The 23,555-nt window shown below is 40.9% G+C and overlaps 2 protein-coding genes across 2 annotated transcripts; one reads left to right on the forward strand and one right to left on the reverse strand.

Annotated features, from left to right (window-relative positions):
* Positions 1–1,346: 1,346 nt before the first annotated feature.
* On the reverse strand, positions 1,347–1,844 carry LOC6049956. The gene is made up of 2 exons (XM_001866601.2): positions 1,776–1,844; positions 1,347–1,719 (listed from the first exon to the last, which is right to left on the reverse strand). The coding sequence occupies exons 1-2, from the start codon at positions 1,830–1,832 to the stop codon at positions 1,441–1,443; spliced, it is 336 nt and encodes a 111-aa protein (XP_001866636.2). The 5' UTR covers positions 1,833–1,844; the 3' UTR covers positions 1,347–1,440.
* Positions 1,845–2,042: 198 nt separating this feature from the next.
* LOC119771195 lies at positions 2,043–2,722 on the forward strand. The gene is made up of 2 exons (XM_038266865.1): positions 2,043–2,117; positions 2,194–2,722. Exon 2 carries the CDS (start codon positions 2,239–2,241, stop codon positions 2,623–2,625), a length of 387 nt encoding a protein of 128 aa, XP_038122793.1. The 5' UTR covers positions 2,043–2,117; positions 2,194–2,238; the 3' UTR covers positions 2,626–2,722.
* Positions 2,723–23,555: the final 20,833 nt, after the last annotated feature.

Genomic DNA, 23,555 nt, shown 5'->3' on the forward strand with positions numbered 1-23,555 from the left:
GCAAAATACAAAAAAAAATTTAAATACCTTACGCGCTTCTCAAATGTTATTTTCGAGTACTATTGGCTCCATATACACAAAAATGGCTTATATAGGCCTAGGATAACATGTCACCAAGGTTTCATTGAAATTGGAGAGGGTCGGGTACAAAAATACCAGAAATATTCCTGATTTGAGCTGGAATTGCTCTATATCATTTATGTTTGGACAGTAGGGTGCCCAGAAAAATTGACCCCCTGCTCCACAAGCGAAAAACGATTTATTGAGTTATTTTTTTGCATCTGTGCAACTGTTGAGCGAAATTGGTTGAGATTAACCCATTGATACCCGAGCCTAAAGTTGGTGAAAAAAATGTATTTCATAAAAAAATGACTTTTTTAAATCACTAATAACTTTTTAGGATCGAGTTTTATAGCTTTGGTATGTTTTACAAAGTTGTAGAGCCTTAAATTTTCAATGAAAATCTCACTTTTGGGAATATTTGGATGGAAGTGGCGCACCCTGAAGACCAAACCGTATGAAAATTGGGTTTTCCATACATTTTTCGATTTTTCCCATACAAACTTCACCTTCGAGTATCAATGGGTAAATGCTGACTGATTTTGCTCATATTTGGCCCAGAGTCCTAAAATAGGTCAAGGAACAATATTCAGCTTGTGGAGCGAGGTTTTGAAAAAAAAGTCCCATATTCTGGGCACCCTATTGGACAGCTGCCAAATTTGTATGGAAAATTATATGAACAAACTAATGATGCTAAATGGCTTCTTTGGGTATACCCAAGACACCAAAAAAGTTTCAATCGGATTAAAAAATACAAAAATTAAAATTACACAAAAAGACCTACTTCGTAGAGCATTGCTCACTTTCATAAAACCGCCAAGCTATTCCTCGATCAGTATGGCCCTTGATACCAACGTTATTTCGAAAGCAGATCAGACTAACTTGATACAACACCTTGTAATTACTGTTTACTCCTAGCTGACAGCACATGCAGTCACGCTCGATCATCCGAGCCGCCAAGTCACGATGATCTTGACCACGTTCACCCTCACGCTAACCATGGCCCTAACCTGCACCACCAACGCGGGTCAAGCCATAGACGAAGTCTGCCAGCAGGAGCTCGGGGCTTCCACCCGAAGGCTCGAATACCCGCTGAACAGGCTGCAGATGTGTCTGTACGACTGTGTCTTCCAGCGTGAGACGTATCTGAAACTGGCCGGCAGGCATCGGTTGAAAAGGACCGGCACGTGACCCTCAGGTAGATTGCGGAGCACTGTGACGGAATTTTCAACAAGGACGATTAGCACACGGTATCGAATCACTTAGAGTATTAAAAATAAACGGTATTTGTATCACAACTCAGCTCAACTATATTGGTATTACAAAATGATCCATTTCTAACCACGATCCTTAAGGCACGCCATTAGGTCCTCCCCCAGCTCACAGCGGTCCTCGTTGGCCACACCCTCGCACTGTTTGGCCAATCTGTGCACCCTGCGTGTGTTTCTCGTTGTTTGCGGCCATCGGAAGTGTGGTCTTGAGGAAACCCTCGCTGTTGAACCGCTTGCCCTCTGCGTCCAAATATCCAAGCGCTTGAAAAAGACAGCCGTAGTAACACTTCTGGACGCGAGTTTCCGGCATTTTGGCCGCGCGGAACGCCTCAACATCGTCGACCGTTGCGCCCTCCTCTTTCATGCACTTTTCCTCCTGTATTGACAGCTTTAAGGAAAAGTCGAGACTTATTGGAAGTTTTTGGAAGGTTACCTTTGTCTTACATCCGCAGACACCATGGCCGCAGCAAGGAAAACTCCAAACGCAGAGATCAAGTTCATGTTGGTAAAACTAACGACTCGTAACATTTTCAAAAGTCACCTTTTGCTTTTTATCAACTTTTTCCCAAGATTGAACTAGCAGATAAATCCATTTAATTGTTCATTTTATGAAACGGTATAGAATTACCAAAAGATGTATCTTTTACAGCTTTGATTCTAAAGTGTACAATCAGTACAAACAAACAATCAATCGTCAACTAACATGCGACTTACGTTCGTCATGTTCAGCCTCTAGCATTTGCTCCTTCCATCGGAGTAGTTCATCTTCTGACACGTTTCCCAGCGGTTAAATTCTATTCGTCCGGAGGACGTAATCGATGGATGTTCCCTGGCAATAACTGTACATTCCGTTCAACTGCAGCCAACTGCATCAGTCACTCCCGATCAGCCGAGCCACCAAGCCACGATGAGCTGCAGCACCGTCAAACTACTGCTAGCGTTGATGCCTGCTCTCGTCATGTCCCAAGAAGCCCTCGAAGCAGACTGCCAGCGCAAGCTGGGAGCATCCGCCGAAGATCTCCAGATCACGCGGGAACTTCGCCTGCCGGAAAGCCGACTCCAGATGTGTCTGTACGACTGTATTCTGCAGGGGGTGGGATTTTCCGACGGGCGCCAGTTCAACCGGGACGGATACCTGAGCTTTTCGTTGGCCAACGTTGACCGGAAGAGGCAACCGATGGTGCGGGAGATGGGGGAAAAGTGTGACGGGATTTCGAACGAGCACGATTGCTGCCAGCTGGCTGCCGACATCGTGGCGTGTCTGCGGGAGGGAATGTTGAAGTACGCGGTGTGAAAGTTGAACTGGTCAAACTGGTCCAACAAAATTTGATTTTATAATAAGTTCAAGTTATTTAAAGTTCAAGGTTTTGCCTTCCTCAGGCTATAACATCACAAGAAAAATAAACTTTTTAATTTGACCTCCTAGACCCACTTTTAGCATTTCGACTAGAATTTTGAACGCGTGTGTGGGATGTTGATCAAAAATATGCACATGATTTTCTCGGGTTTGGCTGAAAAATTTTTGTCCGGATGTGGTTCACTCAGTTCTCTTTCAGGTCCTACAGCTTGGTATTGAAAGTTGTACAGTTTTATTTAATCGTTTTAAAAGAAATTAAAAAAAAACTAATTTAATTCACCTATGTGGTTGTGGTTCTCACTAGTTACCGAAACTGGGTGATATGATGAGTTTGGATACAAATTTCATTTCAGATCATGAATGAAAAAGTACACAAATATCTCTTAAGTTGTCATAACATGAGGCAGTAGGGTGTAATATGGTTGTATGGAAAAAAAATAAAGTTGTTCAAATTTAGCAAGCACAGCAATATTTCAGTTTCTTTTGAGGTACTAAACAGCTCCCCAAAGTTTGGGAACGATTGGTTTAGTCCTCTCTTTGCGTAAAGCGATTCAATTTTTCATATAAATTTGAATGGAGGAAACCAATTTTTTTTTGGATTTTGATATTTATAAAATCCACGTTTCACGCTGTACTAAAACCAGATTCATAATCGGATTCTCTGGAAGGTGCTCTACAACTTTTCCGAAGAGAGTATGGTGCTAACTTGCTCCTAAAAAAAGATGCAGCGTGTTAAAAACTCGTCTAAACGTATTTTTTGCGCAAAGTGAGGACTTAACCAATCGTTCCCAAACTTTGAGGAGTTGTTTAGGACCCCAAAAGGAACTGAAAAAGTGCTGTGCTGGAATATCAATTTTGATATTACACCCTAATGAGGCAGGGTTGCCAGATCTGCAATGTGTTGGACTCGTTAGATAAAAAAAATCAATCCATCCACATTAACGACCCCCGGGTTTTTTTGTGGTCTCTATTGCAAGTTTCTGCTCGAACCTAGGAGTCCTAAGGCTTGAATGGGGAGAGCACTCAAACCTCTTTCTACTCCAAGGAACCTTGCACCCCAGTGTTTGAACTGACACCCTTTGGATTGCGAGTCCAACCGCATCCAGCGATTCCACCGGAGTAGGCTTGGTTTGGTGTGTTGTTTGTACTTATGGCATGGAGACGACTCCTACACCTGGAATGACTTAACGGCCTAACAACAACCTAGGCCGGGACTGACATTTTACTTCCTCATCCGATGGAAGGTTGGAGCAGATGGGAATCGAACCCAGAATCATCCGTTTACAAAGCGGACAGCGTAACCATTCGGCCACGCACTGCTCAACTCGTTAGATTGGTCTTTTGAATACCTAACTAATGATGTATAACATGCTGGGACTTGAGTAGTGTTTTGGTCAGTTTTCTTACATTCCGATATTTGCGAAAATACATTTTATACATATCTTTTGAACTACTTATCGAAACTTAAAAAAAATGGCGCAGTATGGGACTTTTTTTGTTTTATAATAGTGAACATCAAATTTGGGGCGCACAAAAATTTGGGAACTTTTTCATTAAAATTCATGTTTTGGAACTCGAAAAAACAAGTTCCCAGTATATATATATATATATACCAAATAAACAGTAATAAAATAGATAACACATGTGTTTACGTATATTTAACAATTTGTATTGATTTTTGACCGAGTTTCTTGCCAAATACTCCAAATAACTGTTTTTTTCTAAATTTGCAGTTTTTCATAGAAAATTCAAACAAATGTTGGAAAGTTGCAATATTTTTTCTTATTCGAATTCAGCATAAGTTTCATTAAAATGTTGATTTTGAAGGAAGAAACACATTAAAAAAATCATAGGTTTACGCTGCTTGTTCATAGGTGGTGACATATGCCTTTGCAGCAAAACTTCTACAGATGTTTTATTTTTAGTATTTTAGTTGCAGTTATAATGCTTGAAATTTCTGTAATTCAACTCATAGACCAAACATAATTTGAAAAAAGAATGTTTTGCGATTATTGAGAGAAAACGAATCTTGACATAAAAAAAATGTTGTTCTAAATTTAATTCTTTTATTTTTTATAAAGATATTTTCAGAATCAAAAATATGATAGAAGCTATTATAAAAGTCGTTTTGTAGAAATGTAAAACATGAGAAGAATACAAATTAAACTTTTGGCTACAAATGCACAAAACAAGACTAAGTTTTAGTACCGTCAGTGGGGTGACTATGGCTCAAAAAACGAAACACCTTTCGTAATTTCTTAACAACAAAAACAATTTAAATAATATCGAAAATCTTTCAACGAAGATTTGTTCTTAGATAGTTTATGAACATTTTCCTAAAATATGGTGGATATATAAGTGCAGTGCTTCTGGGGACGAGCAGTCCTGTTTTTTCGAGATAATTTTCGTCCTAAATGATCGTAAAAATTTATTCCAACTGGCAGTTTTAGTATTAACTAATAAAACTATCGATTTTATGAAGAGTAAAGCGTCATTTATTTACTATTTTTGAAATTTGCTCGCGTTATCTAAATTGTAAAAACAGTAAAAATATACTGATAAGTTCAGCCCATAGGACTACTGCTCGGCTGGCACGCGTTTGATAAAAAAAAACTTTTTAAATAATCAACTATCTATTTTTACGCAGCCGCCTGCCTAAGATTTAAAATGTTCAACCGATAAACAAAATGCTAATGGTTACATCACTGCCACTCGTGAATCCTGACCTCATACTCATCTACTAACCCCCTCAAAACTCATGTGATACTTTGTCGGAGATGCAGTCGATTGGGCGGTCTCAAGTATCGGACTAACATTCCCATCCACTTCCCCGTGACCCTACCACTGGTTGTGGCCGGCGCCGGTATTGATCAGCATGATAGGGGCCTTTGAGAAGTTGCGAAGCGAGGAAAGATAGCTCCCACTCATCTTCCACGGCTCGTGGATCTTCTGGAGGGCCTGGTCAATAATGGAGTAGCAACTGCGGGTGGGCACTTATGCTTATGCTTATGTTCCCAAAATATGGTGGATATTGATGAACACTCCCTTAAATGAAATGCAAATAGTTTGAAAATTGACCCAATCTCATCCCTTAGAGGGTGTGACATTTGGTCAAATGAAACTATTATGATGCTCAAATACAACGATATGGTAAAAACAGGTCATCCAACAGTGTTTCTTTTTCGATGGAATCGTATTGACATGCTACAATGTTTGAGGTGGAGATTTTCAAACATTTTGGTAGTTTTCGAGCAATTCCAACAAAAGTATTAGAAAGTGATTTTTCAAGAGGTCATTTTTAGCCAAAAATGTACCTCAACTTTTGACAGCATTCAAAATAACAGGATTTGTTCTAGGAACGAGATTTTTTTCTAAATAATAGATAAGTTCATATTTGCTACAATCTTCAATTACAATGATTTTAAAATGTCTCCAAATATCAGCATTAATATTATGTTTGAATTAAATTCAATGCAAATTATTGAACGAGAAATCAAATCATGCTACTTGAAAGGAAGCTGGAGCAATATTAATATCGAGAAGATCAACATCAGAGAGTCAACTTTAAAATTTAAAAAAATATAAATGCACAATTTAGTGTCGTTTTTCCAAATTAAAAAAAAAGCATTTTGAAAAATCAAAAAATATTAAACCTGTGTGCAATTTATGCCGAATCAAATATTTGCTTAAGTTTATGTCCCTCGGCGCTGGCCGAAAAAAAAACAAGCCATGGCTTTAACATTATAATAAAAAAATACGAATTTCTACTCCAACTCCGACTTCGGGTTCTCAAAAATATCCGACTCCAGCCCTGAATCTGATTCTGATACTTGATAATAAGACACTTGCACAAGCGTGCTCCATAAATTACAAAAACATAAATTTTTTAAACCCTAAATTCACTCTCAATTTTATTCATATCTTCAAATCACAATACTTGATTTAAAAATTTGCTTCTGTAGCTCATAAAACCCACCACGACATACGATCTTTTTTTTTCGCAAAAAAAGGAGAGGAAAGTCAGCCATGCTTTCATGGCCCGCACATTCACGTTGCTTGAATTCCAATTTTCACCAAGCTTGGCCCGCGCCAAAATTTCCCCAATGGGACCTCCACATACCCCGCATTTTTCAAACTGCCAATTTTGGACTCCCAACTAAGACTAATGTGTTCTGGGAGGGAGGAAAAACTTACTTTGTCCGAAGGATGCTTTCTCCGACGAGTTGTGATATGTGTTGTGTTGTGTTGGATTTTGAGCGAGTTCAGTCACTTTTTCATGATTAGCTTAAGGAACTACGTTTGAAAATTGATTACTTTTACTTTGTAGGTTATGTTGGAATATTTTTCACACTTATTTTTTTCTTCCTTGTGTAACACTGAAATATGCGTAGTAGGAATTACAACTACTGATTTGTAACTATTTTCAACTTTTTTTTCTTGATATTTTTTTAGATATGCTTCTTAAACTGACATTCACTTAAGCACTACGAGATGCACCCTAACCTTATGATATGATAATACTCGTAACAATAGTTGAAGTTATCCTAGGAAGTAGCGATATGTTAATCCACAGATGCTGATATGTATCGGTGCATGCAGGAACCGCAGAAAACTCTAACTTGCCAACCTTTTGGCGAATCACTCCGGGGAAATCCTTTGGAAGACCGAACTTCACTGATATGTATCGGGGATATCCACAGAACGTAGGTAATTGACTTTGACTCAATTGGGCAACTTCACCATTCCAATGTGTGTTCACCAGCTGCAGAATCGCTATGCAAAACGGCTCCGACGTCACTTCCGGCGGAATAAATTAAGAACCCTCCAGCAAGAGTGGACTCCTGACCTGGGCTGCACACGTTAGCATTCACCACCACATTCCACCACAGGTCAGATTTGAATTGCAAAACTGCTTGGAATCACTTGTAGTTGCACTACACATGGTCGCTACTGCTTCTGCTATTCCACAAGCTTCGGAACATCCTCTAGGTCAACCCGACCCCTCACGCACACACACACCCTCTCACCCCCCACAAAAAAGTGTGGCTCGAACACGCGCGAAATCGTCCCCGGAACCACGGAACTTCAAACGCGGACGAATCCACCGGGATCCCCGAGCGATACCATTTGACGGAACCTCGCGACGACGACGACGACTTCAGCGAAACGCTTCCTACGAAGACCGCGCGACGGCCGGAATCGACGGAACGACGCGGACGGCTGGACAAAATAACCCGGGAAGAACCGAACTGACGATGAACCGCGATGAGGCGGCGACGGGACAAGACAGGACACGACCGGGACGTACCGGAGCACACGATAAACTACCGCAGCAGCAGCAGTGACCGTGGAGAACCCTGGGATGCGTCGTCGTCGTGGCACTCAGAGGTCGGTCAGTGGTCTCTCGTGGTAGGGTGAGTGACTCGGCGCGAGACCTGAACAGCTGATTCTGGCAGGCAGGCTGGCAGGTACGAAAGAACTCTGCGCTCAAGTGCGCATGATCGGGACTCGGGTGCTCTTCGTCGACGGTTTTTTTGGGGGAAGATGATGCACGGAACAGGAAGGTCCGGTGGAGTTCTACGGCCACGTGGGAGTGCTGCTGAGTGTGGAGAAAGAGCGTGTGTGGGCAGACAAACGGATCAAAACAAAACTTGAGTGTGGAGCTTGGAAGCGCCGGGAGCACTGTTCGGTGGAGGGAGATGGGAACTTGATCAAAAAATCAAACCATCCACATTAACGACCCCCGGGTCTTTTGTGGTCTCTATTGCAAGTTACTGCTCGCCTAGGAGTCCGAAGGCTTGAATGGGGAGAGCACCCAAACCTCTTTCTACTCCAAGGAACCTTCCACCCCAGTGTTTGAACTGACGACCTTCAGATTGCGAGTCCAACCGCCGCCAGCGATTCCACCGGAGTAGGTTTGGTTTGGTGTGTTGTTTGTACTTATGGCATGGAGACGACTCCTACACCTGGAATGACTTAACGGCCTAACAACCAAGGCCGGGACCGACATTTTATTTCCTCATCCGATGGAAGGTTGCAGCAGATGGGAATCGAACCCAGAATCATCCGCTTACAAAGCGGACAGCGTAACCATTCGGCCACGAACTGCCACTATGGGAACTTGATATCAACTTCGAAAAACAACCAAAAGAATGATATCCTTATATGCGAACTGGTGTAGTGTCGCGCTCCGGCCGGTCCGTCGATTTTATCGCGAAAATCGTTGTCAGCCGGTACATCGCGGCGTGAAATTCCGTTGAGACTCTCCGGAACCTGCAGTGAACCGGTGGACATTAAAAGCAGTGCTCGACGATCGCGAATCCGTCATAATTCTCGCGAGTTTTTTGTGCCGATTTGCGGATCAAATCGAGCCACAACAAGAACAATAAAGTGCTTCCCGCGTGGCAAGTACAATACCGTCGTCGTCGTCGCCTTCGTTCTTTCGCACCGCGATTGTGTTGTGTGCTGGTATCGTCGTCGTCGTGAACGAGCTGGGTGTAGTGCTGCTTGGAAGTGTGGAAGAAATTTCGACACGCACAGTGGGTCGGAGTGAAAAAAGTGTGCGGCAGAAAAAAATCAACAAAAAGTTTTAAAAAATTTAAAAGAAATTTTTTTTGTACTAAAGTGGAGTGAATTAAATCAACCAGATCGTACGTGCACCCCCCCCCCCTCCTCCTCCATCCGTTTTTGGGCGGCTGTACCCCAGGTTAGGGGCGGCCCAAAACAATAGGGGTTTCGACGCCTTCTACCCGTGAGCGGCTGTTCCCAGGTTAGGGGCGGCTCCTATAGAGGCGAGTGAACCCCCCCCCCCCTTCGCGCGTCTGTTCCCCAGGTTAGGGGCGGCTCAAGGAAACCGGTGTCCTGCTCCATCGTCGAGGTAAGCGTCTGTTCTCCAGGTTAGGGGCGGCTTACAGCAGATAGAGTTAGGACCCCCGAGCGTCTGTTCCCCAGGTTAGGGGCGGCTCGGAACAGCGTCTGTTCCCAGGTTAGGGCGGCTGACTAACAGTCCCAGTGCCAGGGTGGGACTTTAAACAGTCCTGGTACGACGGTCCTCCGGCGAGACAAGGGGTTGGTGATGGCTACACGCACCCGCCGTAAAACAGTAGTGCAGAGAGCTCCAGATGCGAGCCGATCCAATCGCCGACCCGATTTTCGGGGATCCAGGGATTGGAAACTCGGGACGTGGAACTGCAGGTCTCTCAACTTCGATGGGAGCGACCGCATTCTTTCCAACGAATTGCAGGTCCGCGGTCTCGAAGTCGTGGCGCTGCAGGAGGTGTGCTGGACGGGAAGGACCACCGGGTGTACGGTGACTACACTATGTATTGGAGCGGCGGCAATACACACGAGCTGGGGACAGCTTTTATAGTGTTGGGCGAAATGTCGAAGCGCGTGATTGGTTGGTGGCCAGTCAACGACAGAATGTGCCGGTTGAGAATCAAGGGCCGATTCTTCAACCTGAGCATCATCAACGTGCACAGCCCGCACATGGAAGCGACGCCGATGACAAGGACGCTTTCTACGAGCTTCTTGACCGCGAGTACAGGAAGTGTCCAAAACACGACGTCAAGATTGTCATCGGCGACTTAAACGCTCAAGTCGGCCAGGAGGAGGAGTTTAGACCGGTTATTGGGAGGTTCAGCGCTCACCAGCAGACGAACGAGAACGGCCTACGACTCATCGATTTCGCTACCTCCCGAAACATGGCCATACGTAGTACCTTCTTCCAGCACACCTCCTATACAAGTACACCTGGAGATCACCAAACGACACGGAGACGCAAATCGACCATGTTCTCATCGATGGTCGGCACTTCTCGGACATAATCGACGTCAGAACCTACCGTGGCGCGGACATCGACTCGGACCACTACCTGGTGGTGGCTAAGCTGCGCCAACGCCTGTCTGAGGTCAACAAGATCCGGTACCGTCGCCCGCAGCGGTATAATCTGGAGCGGCTCAAGGACCATGAGGTCGCTACTCAGTACGCGCGGGAACTCGAAGCTGCGTTGCCTGACGAGGGTGAGCTTGCCGAAGCCCTCTGGAGGCCTGCTGGAGCCATATGGAAGCAGCCATCAACGCAGCGGCATCGAGCGCCATCGGGTACGTGGACCGAGTTCGACGGAACGGCTGGTTCGACGAGGAATGTCAGGCGATTTGGGACGAGAAGAAAGCAGCGCGGGACAAGTGGCTGCTGCACAACACCCGTGGGAACAAGGAGTCGTACAAACAGTTGCGAAGACAGCAAACCCACCTCTTTCGGGACAAGAAGCGCCGCCTGGAAGAGTTGGAGTGCCAGGACATGGAACAGCTGTATCGCTCCAACGAAACGCGTAAGTTCTACAAGAAACTTAGTCAATCCCGGAAAGGCTTCATGCCGCGGGCCGAAATGTGCCGGGATAAGGACGGAGGCATCTTGACGGACGAGCGCGAGGTGATCGAAAGGTGGAAGCAGCACTTCGACGAGCACCTGAACGGCCCAGAGGCGGAGTACCAGGGCGACGGGAGAAACGACGTCAGCGGTATGGTGGACGGCGGGGACGAGCCAGCACCCACGATGAGGGAAGTTAAGGATGCCATCAAGAAGCTGAAGAACAACAAAGCAGCGGGTAAGGATGGTATCGGTGCTGAACTCATCAAGATGGGCCCGGACAAGCTGGCGGCCTGCCTACACCGGCTGATAGTCAAGGTCTGGGACACAGAACAGCTACCGGAGGAGTGGAAAGAGGGAGTAATATGCCCGATCTACAAGAAGGGGGACAAGTTGGAATGTGAGAACTATCGAGCCATCACTATTCTCAACGCGGCCTACAAAGTGCTGTCTCAGATCATCTTCTGTCGTCTGTCGGAGCGAGCAAAGGATTTCGTTGGGACGTACCAAGCCGGTTTTGTGGAGGGGAAATCGACGACGGACCAAATCTTTTTGCTGCGCCAAATCCTCCAAAAATGTCGCGAGTACCAGATCCCGACGCACCACCTATTCATCGATTTCAAAGCCGCGTACGACTCGGTCGATCGCGATGAGCTATGGAAGATCATGTACGAAAACGGCTTTCCCGGGAAGCTGATCAGACTGGTGAAATCAACGATGGATGGTGCACGGTGCAGCGTGAAGATTTCGGGAGCGATGTCCGACCCGATCGAATCGCGCAAGGGACTGCGACAAGGCGACGGTATCTCCGGCCTCTGTTTCAACATTGGGCTTGAAGGTGTCATGAGGCGAGCGGGCTTCAACATGCGGGGCACGATTATCAACCGGTCCAGCCAGTTCATCTGCTATGCCGACGACATGGACATTGTCGGCAGGACGTTCGAGGAGGTGGCTAAGCGGTACACCGAATTGAAGCGGGAAGCGGATAAGGTTGGATTGAAGGTGAATGTTGCGAAGACGAAGTATCTGCTGGCAGGAGGAACCGAGTCCCTTAGGGCTCGCATAGGACCGAGCGTGACGATCGACGGCGACGAGTTCGAGGTCGTGGAGGAGTTTGTGTACCTCGGATCATTGGTAACGTCGGACAACAACTGCAGCAGAGAAATTCGGAGGCGCATCATCACCGGTAGTCGTGCCTACTACGGACTCCACAAGACCCTACGGTCTGGTCATCTTTCCCGGCGTACAAAGTGCACCATGTACGAAACGCTGATAAGACCGGTCGTTCTCTACGGGCACGAGACGTGGACGATGCTCGAGGAGGACTTGCAAGCGCTTGAAGTTTTCGAACGGCGAGTGCTTAGGACGATCTTTGGCGGCGTGCGTGAGAACACTGTATGGAGGAGAAGGATGAACCACGAGCTAGCGCAACTCTACGGCAAGCCAAGTATTCGGAAGGTCGCCAAGGCTGGCCGGATCAGGTGGGCCGGACACGTCGTGAGAATGCCGGACGCGCTGGATGCGCGCCAACTGAACCAGACTATCAATCCGGTGAAGTTGGTGTTCAATTCGGAGCCGGTTGGAACGCGGCGGAGGGGGGCGCAACGAGCAAGGTGGTTGAACCAAGTGGAGGAAGATCTGGAAAGTGTGGGATTTCCGCAGCGGAATTGGAGAGAAGCAGCCCAGGACCGAGTTAGATGGCAACGCATCTGGAGACAGCTCATGACCCGGAGGTTGTACGAGCAGTAAAAGTAAAGTAAAGTAAGTATATGGTTGAACTAAATAAAGATTGACAGGCGAAACTGAACTAATACTAAACAGACATACCAAGCTAGTAAGTTTCAAGTACCATGCGTCTCCCTAAATAGTTGTCACTTCCAACATTTCGGAGGAGACGCATTATATTTAACATTTCCCTAGCAAGCTGTCTGTTCAAATTGCTCTTGCATAAACTAAGAGGCATCCAAATTGATTTTTTGCCTTCCTCACCTTACTGAGGAAAGGCTATACAATCACTCGAAAAACGAAATTCTTAATTTGCCCTCCTGGACCCACCTTCACGTATACCTATCGACTCAGAATCAAATTCTGAGCAAATGTCTGTGTGTGTGGTGGGATGTTGATCAACAAAATGTGCACTGGATTATCTCGGTACTGGCTGAACCGATTTGGACCATTTTGGTCTCATTCGATCCATCTTGGGGTCCTATAAGTCGCTATTGAAAATTATAAAGTTTAGTTAAGTACTGCAAAAGTTATGCTAAAAAAACGATTTTAGCAAAAGTCCGGAAGATTGTAAAAAGGGTGTTTTTTGTAAGAAACCCCGTCATGTTATAAATTTTTAGAAAAGTATTCGAAAGACCTTTTGAACGAGTTCAAAATGTTGAGGATCTGACGACTCTATCAAAAGTTATAAGCACTTAAGTGTTATTTATGAACTTTTTATAGGCCGGATCTCAAATAATTTGATGAAAAAGTTGTCCGGATCTATCATGCCTTTTGTATCTATTTTGGATAGCATTTCCCTCTAAATGTGAGGAAGGCACCAACCACCTAAGGGTGGATTAAGTAAGGTTTTTACAGTTGAAATCGTGAGACAAAAGGGTTTAAGGAGCCATCCATAAACTGCGTGAACACTTCAGAAGAAGGAGGGATTTGAAATTGGTTATGCTCCTTAAAAAAATAAGTAATTGCATGGTCCCATATTGAAACCGGTCGATCGTAGTTTATCGTCTTTAGGAACAGATTTAATCAACACTGGTACAGTGTATTTTAGAGATCAGCCCCCCAAGAATCGGATACGGAAAATATCTAAGTTTTAAGGAACCCTCCTTCCTGAACAATTTTCCATACAATAAAAACAACATTTGTGTATGGATCGTGGACAACCACTAACCCATTAAGTCATTTAGGTCATTTAGGTCATCTAGATTATTTGGTCATTTTGGTCATTTTGGTCATTTAGGTCATTTAGGTCATTTTGGTTATTTGGTCATTTTGGTCGTTTTGGTCATTTTGGTCATTTTGGTCATTTTGGTCATTTTGGTCATTTTGGTCATTTTGGTCATTTTGGTCATTTTGGCCATTTTGGTCATTTTGGTCATTTTGGTCATTTTGGTCATTTTGGTAATTTTGGTCATTTTGGTCATTTTGGTCATTTTGGTCATTTTGGTCATTTTGGTCATTTTGGTCATTTTGGTCATTTTGGTCATTTTGGTCATTTTGGTTATTTGGTAATTTTGGTCATTTTGGTCATTTTAGTCATTTTTTGTCATTTTGGTCATTTTGGTCATTTTGGTCATTTTGGTCATTTTGGTCATTTTGGCCATTTTGGTCATTTTGGTCATTTTGGTCATTTAGGTCATTTTGGTCATTTTGGTCATTTTGGTCATTTTGGTCATTTTGGCCATTTTGGTCATTTTGGTCATTTTGGTCATTTTGGTCATTTAGGTCATTTTGGTCATTTTGGTCATTTTGGTCATTTTGGTCATTTTGGTCATTTTGGTCATTTTGGTCATTTTGGTCATTTTGGTCATTTTGGTCATTTTGGTCATTTTGATCATTTTGGTCATTTTGGTCATTTTGGTCATTTTGGTCATTTTGGTCATTTTGGTCATTTTGGTCATTTTGGTCATTTTGGTCATTTTGGTCATTTTGATTATTTGGTCATTTAGGTCATTTTGGTCATTTTGGTCATTTTGGTCATTTTGGTCATTTTAGTCATTTTAGTCATTTTGGTCATTTTGGTCATTTTGATCATTTTGGATATTTTGGTCATTTTGGTCATTTTGGTCATTTTGGTCATTTTGGTCATTTTGGTCATTTTGGTCATTTTGGTAATTTTGGTAATTTTGGTAATTTTGGTCATTTTGGTCATTTTGGTCATTTTGGTCATTTTGGTCATTTTGGTCATTTTGGTCATTTTGGTCATTTTGTTAATTTTGGTCATTTTGGTCATTTTGGTCATTTTGGTCATTTTGGTCATTTTGGTCATTTTGTTAATTTTGGTCTTTTGAGTCAGTTTGGTCATATTTGCCATTTTTGTAATTTTTGTCATTTTGGCCTTTTTGGCCATTTTCGATATTTTGGTAATTTTGCTAATTTTGGTAATTTTCGTGATTTTTGTAATTTTCGTAATTTTCGTAATTTTCGTGATTTTCGTAATATTCGTAATATTCGTAATTTTCGTAATTTTCGTTATTTTCGTAATTTTCGTAATTTTCGTAATTTTAGTGATTTTCGTAATTTTTGTAATTTTCGTTATTTTCGTAATTTTCGTTATTTTCGTAATTTTCGTAATTTTCGTAATTTTCGTAATTTTCGTAATTTTCGTAATTTTCGTAATTTTCGTAATTTTCATAATTTTCGAAATTTTCGTAATTTTCGTAATTTTCGTAATTTTCGTAATTTTCGTAATTTTCGTAATTTTCGTAATTTTCGTTATTTTCGTAATTTCGTAATTTTCGTAATTTTCGTAATTTTCGTAATTTTCGTAATTTTCTTAATTTTCGTAAGTTTCATAATTTTCGTAATTTTCGTAATTTTCTTTTTTTGATGAAATTTTTGTAATTTTTGTAATTTTTGTTATTTTCGTAATTTTCGTAATTTTCGTAATTTTCGTAATTTTCGTAATTTTCGTAATTTTCGTAATTTTCGTGATATTCGTAATTTTCGTAATTTTCGTAATTTTCGTAATTTTCTTAATTTTTGTAATTTTCGTTATTTTCGTAATTTTCATCATGTTCGTCATTTTCATCATTTTCGTCATTTTGGTCATTTTCGTAATTTTCATCATGTTCGTCATTTTCATCATATTCGTCATTTTCGTCATTTTGGTCATTTTGGTCATTTTGGTCATTGTGGTCATTTTGGTCATTTTGGTCATTTTGATTATTTGGTCATTTTGGTCATTTTGGTCATTTTGGTCATTTTGGTCATTTTGGTCATTTTGGTCATTTTGATCATTTTGGTCATTTTGGTCATTTTGGTCATTTTGGTCATTTTGGTCATTTTGGTCATTTTGGTCATTTTGGTCATTTTGGTCATTTTGGTTATTTGGTCATTTAGGTCATTTAGGTCATTTAGGTCATTTAGGTCATTTTGGTCATTTTGATTATTTGGTCATTTTGGTCATTTTGGTCATTTTGGTCATTTTGGTCATTTAGGTCATTTAGGTCATTTTGGTCATTTTGTTTATTTGGTCATTTTGGTCATTTTGGTAATTTTGGTAATTTTCGTAATTTTCGTAATTTTCGTAATTTTCGTAATTTACATAATTTTCATAATTTTCGTAATTTTTGTAATTTTCGTAATTTTCGTAATTTTCGTAATTTTCGTAATTTTCGTAATTTTCGTAATTTTCGTAATTTTCGTAATTTTCGTATTTTTCGTAATTTTCGTAATTTTCGTAATTTTCGTAATTTTCGTAATTTACGTAATTTTCGTAATTTTCGTAATTTTCGTAATTTTCGTAATTTTCGTAATTTTCGTAATTTTCGTAATTTTTGTAATTTTTGTAATTTTCGTAATTTTCGTAATTTTCGTAATTTTCGTAATTTTCGTAATTTTCGTAATTTTCGTAATTTTCGTAATTTCCGTAATTTTCGTAATTTTCGTAATTTTCGTAATTTTCGTAATTTTCGTAATTTTCGTAATTTTCGTAATTTTCGTAATTTTCGTAATTTTCGTAATTTTCGTAATTTTCGTAATTTTCGTAATTTTCGTAATTTTCGTAATTTTCTTAATTTTCGTAATTTTTGTAATTTTCGTTATTTTCGTAATTTTCATCATGTCCGTCATTTTCATCATTTTCGTCATTTTGGTCATTTTGGTCATTTTGGTCATTTTGGTCATTTTGGTCATTTTGGTCATTTTGGTCATTTTGATTATTTGGTCATTTGGTCATTTTGGTCATTTTTGTCATTTTGGTCATTTTGGTCATTTTGGTCATTTTGGTCATTTTGGTTATTTGTTCATTTTGGTCATTTTTGCCTTTTTAGTAATTTTGGTTAATTTGGTAATTTGGGTCATTTTGGCCATTTTCGTAATTTTCGTAATTTTCGAAATTTTTGTAATTTGCGTAATTTTCATCATGTTTGTCATTTTCATCATTTTGGTCATTTTGGTCATTTTGGTCATTTTGGTAATTTTGGTCATTTTGGTCATTCTGGTCATTTTGGTCATTTTGGTCATTTTGGTCATTTTAGTCAATATGGGTCATTTTCGTCATTTTGATCATTTTTGTCTTTTTTGTTATTTTCGTCTTTTTTGTCATTTTCGTAATTTTTGTAATTTTCGTTATTTTCGTAATTTTCGTGATTTTCGTAATTTTCGTAATTTTTGTAATTTTGGTTATTTTGGTAATTTGGGTCATTTTGGCCATTTTCGTAATTTTCGTGATTTTTATTATTTTCGTAATTTTTGTAATTTTCATAATTTTCGTTATTTTCGCAATTTTCGTATTTTTCGTAGTTTTCGTAATTTTCGTAATTTTCGTAATTTTCGTTATATTCGTTATTTCTTTATTTTCGTAACGTAATTTTCGTAAATTTCGTAATTTTGGTAATTTCGTAATTTTCGTAATTTTCGTAATTTTCGTATTTTTTTTTAATTTAAGTTTTAGTTTCGTAATTTGCGTAATTTTTGTATTTTATTTTTTTGACTTGTTGTTGATTTGGTACTTAATTTTCAGTCATTTATGTATTTTTTGTCGTTTCACTGAAAAACGATTTTCAAGAATATGTTTCTAAAATGGAAAAAATGTTGGATGCAACTCTTTAGAAGATATAATTTTCAAAATGGTTTTTTTACTGACCTGGCCTTATAATTTGATACCTCCCGCTCTCGATATCGACAACGAGAGAATTCATTATAGTTGCAAAGCTGATGAAATGTTCAAAACACGTGTACAGTCATCCCTCATATTCGGAACAGTATACAGATCGGCCAATGTCCAAAAAATCATGGCAAATCGATAATTGGGTCCTAAAATGAAGCTTAGATTGCTGATATTATTGATTACAGCGATAAAGCTTATTTTTCTTAGTACAACGACCCTTTGTACGGCCACAAAGAGGTTAAAATGGATTTTTAAATCAATTTAGAAAAATTAACATCGCGGTCCTTCTTGACAGAAAAGTTCCTACTTGACAGCTCGTTCCAAGGGGACCATAGTTGATCCGTCGAAAAAATGTTGTCTTGTCAATATTTTTTTTTGCATTAAAATGAAAAAAGTGATCAGAAATGGTTTTTAAACGTGTTTTTTACCGTTGTACACAAAAATTGACATAGGGCTTTAGTACCCAATTGAACAAAATGATTCGCTTTTACCTTCATATGAAAGCTTTTTTTAGCCCCCTCGGTTTGGTTGCGTATCAGACGAAGCCTTCGAGTGACAGCGCACGGACGCAGCCTAATGGATCTGACAGTTCGCGGGACAAAGTTAACCGTCGGCCTCTTTCATAAAGCAACCGTCGAGGAAGCAAGGTGATCGTCTCGCTGTGAGGATTCCACCAGCTAACTAACTTCTCCACAAGAATGTCCAAATAAAGGTGCTAAAAATGAAAGGGTCGCCAAAAGTGTTCCGAATATGTGAAATAACTGTATATTATCATCCCTTTTGCACCAATACCTCCAGCACCAGAATCAGCCCCAATTTGCACGCCGTTTACTTCAACTTTATTAGATTAGGTGATAACTTCGACCTGTTGCGGACTACTCTATACTTTGCGTCGATCCCTCGCTCTCACTCCAGATCGATGGACCAATTTCCATTCAAGATTAATGACGTGTGAAATATGCGCTCTCGTCTCTCACCAATGGTACGCCAGCGTCATACCGTAAGGGGACCACATTCCGGACTGTACCCGATCTTATTTAGGGCAAGCTGAGCGGAACCTTCCCATGTTCTCCGCACCGACAGTGTGAATTATGGCGCGTGCTACGCCAGTAGTTTCTCGGGGAGATTTAAGTTCTTCTCCTTGTGGGATGTCTAGCACATGTCGAACAGTACTCCACTGTCTCTGTGGGGCTTGCGGAAGAGGTGGGTGTTCCTTCACCCAAATGATGAATATTCATTGGGAAAAGTTATCTTGTTTCGTACACTCAAACCCAACACACTAACCATTAGCAGTCATACGGAACGTCTAAGTTACTTGCTGAAAGTGAGGATAGTTCAGGTTGAGGGCTGAGCTTATCTCTAGCCAAGTTGTAGCCATGAATAAATCTTGTCGTGATTTCATTTACATAAATTGTGTCTACCTCTTGGCAGCAAACGAAAATGCGAAACTCTTGTAAGACGTTTCCGGAAAGATGGTTTCCGAAAGGTTAGGCTAATCCGTAATCAGAACATGAATTAACCAGAATCATCACAAAATTTGAAGCGCGTGAAGGTTTCCAGACCAAAACATGGGTAAAATTTTCAAGAATCTTCGACTCACATGTGAACATCCAGGGTGATAAGCCTGAGCTTACAATTTCCTTGAACTCTTCAACGAGCCACACACACACACACGACAAAATGTTGAAAGTTGCCGTCGGCGCCGTCGGATTCTGCGGAAAAGCTTTTAACTTTTTCAATTTAAGTTGCCCCACTCCGTGCCCATCCCATCTCGCCCAAGTACAACAACTCTTTAAAGTCATTTAATCCCACAAATCTTGCCACGTTCTGCGGACATGTTTGTGTTGGAAAGTTTCCTTTTTCCCCCTCGAAGTGAAAAACGAGTGCTTACATTTGAAAATTTCATTTTCCAACTGCTGCTGGGCTGCGACTACTGCTGCTGCTGCCTGCGGGTCTACCTCTGATTGCAGCCATAAATTAATTAGTATCTCACCACGGACGGTGGTCTTCAGGTTGTGACCATCCCTGCGGGTAGTAGATGTATATTTTCCCGGGAGTTTTTTTCCCCCCATCCCCCGTCTCCCGCAGAGCAAACCAAAAGTATTTGTCTTTATCTCAATTCTGAGAACTCATGCTGACTGGCAATTTCACGATATTTTTTTTCAACCTTCAGAACAATCTTTTTTTTATTTCGCCATCCTGCTGTTCTGGTGACCTGAGAGATTTCTCAATAGATTGGGGGAAAGAATCGTAAAATGGCGTTGCATTTCAAACCTACATCGAACAGTGTTGGGCTATGAATAGTGGCTCCCCTGCAGAGCATGTCCAGCATTTATTGATATTTTTATTGCTCATTTTTTGTTGGCAAATCTCAGTTCAATTCATTTTGCGAACTCAAAAATTTTCAATCCTTTTTTCAATGATTATCACAAAAAAAAACAATTTTTGTGCCCATTGGATATAATTAATAAAATTATCAGTTTTCAGAAAAATAGTCATTTTGTAAGTATAGTGAACTTGATTATAAAAGATTTAAAATAGGTTTTCGTAAACAACATAAAGATTAAATGTATAAAATTTTATTTTAACTCTTCAAAAATACTAGTAATTGTTTTTCAACATAAAAATAGCACAAGTATCCTCAACTGAATGATCATCCAAAAATGCACTCTCTCGAAAAAGACTGACATCAACAAGTGCCATTTTATTGATGCAAATTAATTCAGAACGTGAACTTTTTTCCCCGGCATTCATCCAGTAAAAAATAACGTCACTTTAAAAACTCTGTGCAAAATGCACTCCAAATTTTCCCACTCACCCACACCTGTACAAAATATGCACACATCTGCCAAAACGGTGTGCTGACTAGCAAGAGTGACAAGTGCAGCACCGACTTTCGGAGGGGGAGGAAAAAGCTCCCTCTCGAAACTTTCCACCCATCGAAGGTGAAGTGCACAAATTTAACGCCCTCGAAAGTGCTCGTCACAGATTTGTGCCGTCAAGCCGTCGAACTTGGCATTTTCCCGCGCAGCCCAGCGTGCACGCTCATCTAAAGTTGTTGAATATATAAAAAAATAATTTTAAATTATTAGTCTTTTATATTTTTTTTCGTAAATTTAGTTTGAAACGTACATTTAATTTGATTTTCATCAAAAATACAGGATTTAAACATTAGAAGGAAAGTAATTTTCAATAAGAGTGCTCCAAATAGCGAAAAAAAACGTCACGTCATGCAAGCTCATCGACAACCGTTACCGGAGATTCCGCCAAAAGTCAGCTGTGAACGTACGGTCTAACTTTGGGCGCCGCCAAGTCACGACCCTGGACCGTGTTTGCTCATAACTTCGCTTCTTTTTTCTGGGGGAGGCGTGAAAAGTGAATGTGGAAATTCGATTTTCACAACCATTGCCGGGCAGAACTTGTGCCAAGCGTATATATATAATGCTGTTTGCGCCAATTTATTGATTTCGTGTCAGTTTCGATTGTTGGCGCCCGGCGCCGCTTCCCACGTGCAAAAGTTCTAGGCCAGCGTCTTCGCGGTCTTGCGATGGAGGTGGAAATTTGATTTGTTTGTTTGAGTTTCTCCTCTCATTTTGGGGAGTTTGATGAGCGAGTAGTGCGGTGCCTGTGGGGACGCGCAGTCCTGTTTTTTCGTGTTATTTTCCGTCTCTTTTGTGTCGCTGTTCGAATGCATGGGGTGATTGGACATTATAATTAAATAATGGCATCAGTAGTGCGGTGCTTGTGGGACGCGCAGTCCTGTTTTTTCGTGTTATTTTCCATCTATTTTGTGTCGCTATTTGTGTACATGGGGTGATTGGATTTCTTCTGATTCGTGTTGTTTTCATCTCTTTTGTGTCGTTGTTTGTGTGCATGGGGTGATTGGTCTTCTTCTTCTTTTTTCTTTTTTTTTTTAGTTCGCGCGTTCGTTGGCTAATGAGTTTATTTTTGTTCTCTTTACATAGTTTTCGATAGAAACGATCCGAATTCTTTTTTTTCGAGACAAGCAAGTCGTATTGCTGGATTAAGTCCTTTCTATATCATCGATGATCGGAAGGCACGCCGACGAATATGTTTTAAGGCTTATGATATAAAATCATTTTAATGAATAAAGCCCTTCTTACATCACCGTTGATCGGAAGGCACGCCGACGAAGAATTTCTGGAGGATCGCGGTCGAATTAATACTTTATTTAAAATTCTAGATAGCTATCTTTCGAATTCGATTGTGAGTAGCGGGACTTCGCGGATACTATGCAACGTGTTTTTTGGAGTCTTTTTATATTTTAAATTTATAAGTCCTTCTTTTATCATCGCTGATAGGAAGGCACGCCGCCGGTTAAGTTCGTTTAAGCTATTGTTTTAATTTCATTACAATCGGTTACGTGGTGTCCTGTTTTCTTTTCGTTTATATTCGCTGATCGTAATAATTTATTCCAACTGGCAGCTTTAGTATTAACTCATCTACTATTTTTGACATTTGCTCGCGTTATCTTAATTGTACCAACAGTAAAAATATACTGATAAGTCCAGCCCATAGCACTACCGCTCGGTTGGCACGCGTTCGATTAAAACAAACTTTTAAATAATCAATTATTTATCTTTCCGCAGCCGGCTGCCTAAGATTTAAAATTTCAACCGATAAACAAAATGCTCATGGTCACATCACTGCCACTCGTGAATCCTGACCTCATACCCATCTACTAACCCCTCAAAACTCATGTGATACTTTGTCGGAGAAGCAGTCGATTGGGCGGTCTCTATCACTCAAGTATCGGACTAACATTCCCATCCACTTCCCCGTGACCCTACCACTGGTCGTGGCCGGCGCCGGTATTGATCAGCATGATAGGGGCCTTTGAGAAGTTGCGAAGCGAGGAAAGATAGCACCCACTTATCTTCCACGGCTCGTGGATGTAACTTCTGGAGGTCCTGGTCAATAACGGAGTAGCAACTGCGGGTGGGCACCTATGCTTATGCTTTTTGCTTATGCTTATGCTTATTTTGGGGAGTTTGATGAGCTTCGGAAATATATTTTATTTTTTAGCTTGAAACAATAACCACATTTTTTTTTATTTTCCACAAATTCTGACAATTACCCGCGAACTTAAACAAAAATCCACGAATGCTCAAAAAGCAACAAACCCCTGAAGAAGTTTTGAAGAGAATTTTATCCTACCGCGGTCCAAACTGCTATGCTGTAGCTATCTTGAAGAGCTCTTGTAGAACTCCTGAAAAAAAATGTTACTTGGGCCACTAATATACACAAATTCTTTCGAATTTCTATAAATTTCCACTAGCTTCCGCAAATTCCTTCTTTTTTTTTCAAAAATGCCACAAATATTCACAGATACTAACAAATTAACTCAACTTCTCAAAATTACACTCAGAAAACCCATAAATACACACACATTTCAGACACTAATTCCGTCAAAATCACACAAGTTACCAAAAACACACACACATTTCTCAGACTGATTCCCACAAATTATTTTTTATTACCTCACATTCACATCAATTTGTATAAAATACCATAAATTTTATGAAAAAATACGCCCAAATATTATTCACAACAAGTTCTAACTGAGTATGATGGAGGAGGAATGGAAGGGCAGCCTATCTCACCTAGGGAAGAGGTCAAAATTTTGGGAGAGGAAAAG

Source organism: Culex quinquefasciatus, chromosome 1 (genome assembly GCF_015732765.1).
Source record: "Culex quinquefasciatus strain JHB chromosome 1, VPISU_Cqui_1.0_pri_paternal, whole genome shotgun sequence".
NCBI classification, from domain to species: domain Eukaryota; kingdom Metazoa; phylum Arthropoda; class Insecta; order Diptera; family Culicidae; genus Culex; species Culex quinquefasciatus.

Bases quoted from the DNA above. Each gene is read 5' to 3' on its own strand.
- LOC6049956 (XM_001866601.2), bottom strand. From the start codon at position 1,832: ATGAACTTGATCTCTGCGTTTGGAGTTTTCCTTGCTGCGGCCATGGTG. The intron at 1,720-1,775 runs GTAAGACAAAGG...TTTTCCTTAAAG, and splicing joins CGGCCATGGTGTCTGCGGAT to CTGTCAATACAGGAGGAAAA.
- LOC119771195 (XM_038266865.1), top strand. From the start codon at position 2,239: ATGAGCTGCAGCACCGTCAAACTACTGCTAGCGTTGATGCCTGCTCTC.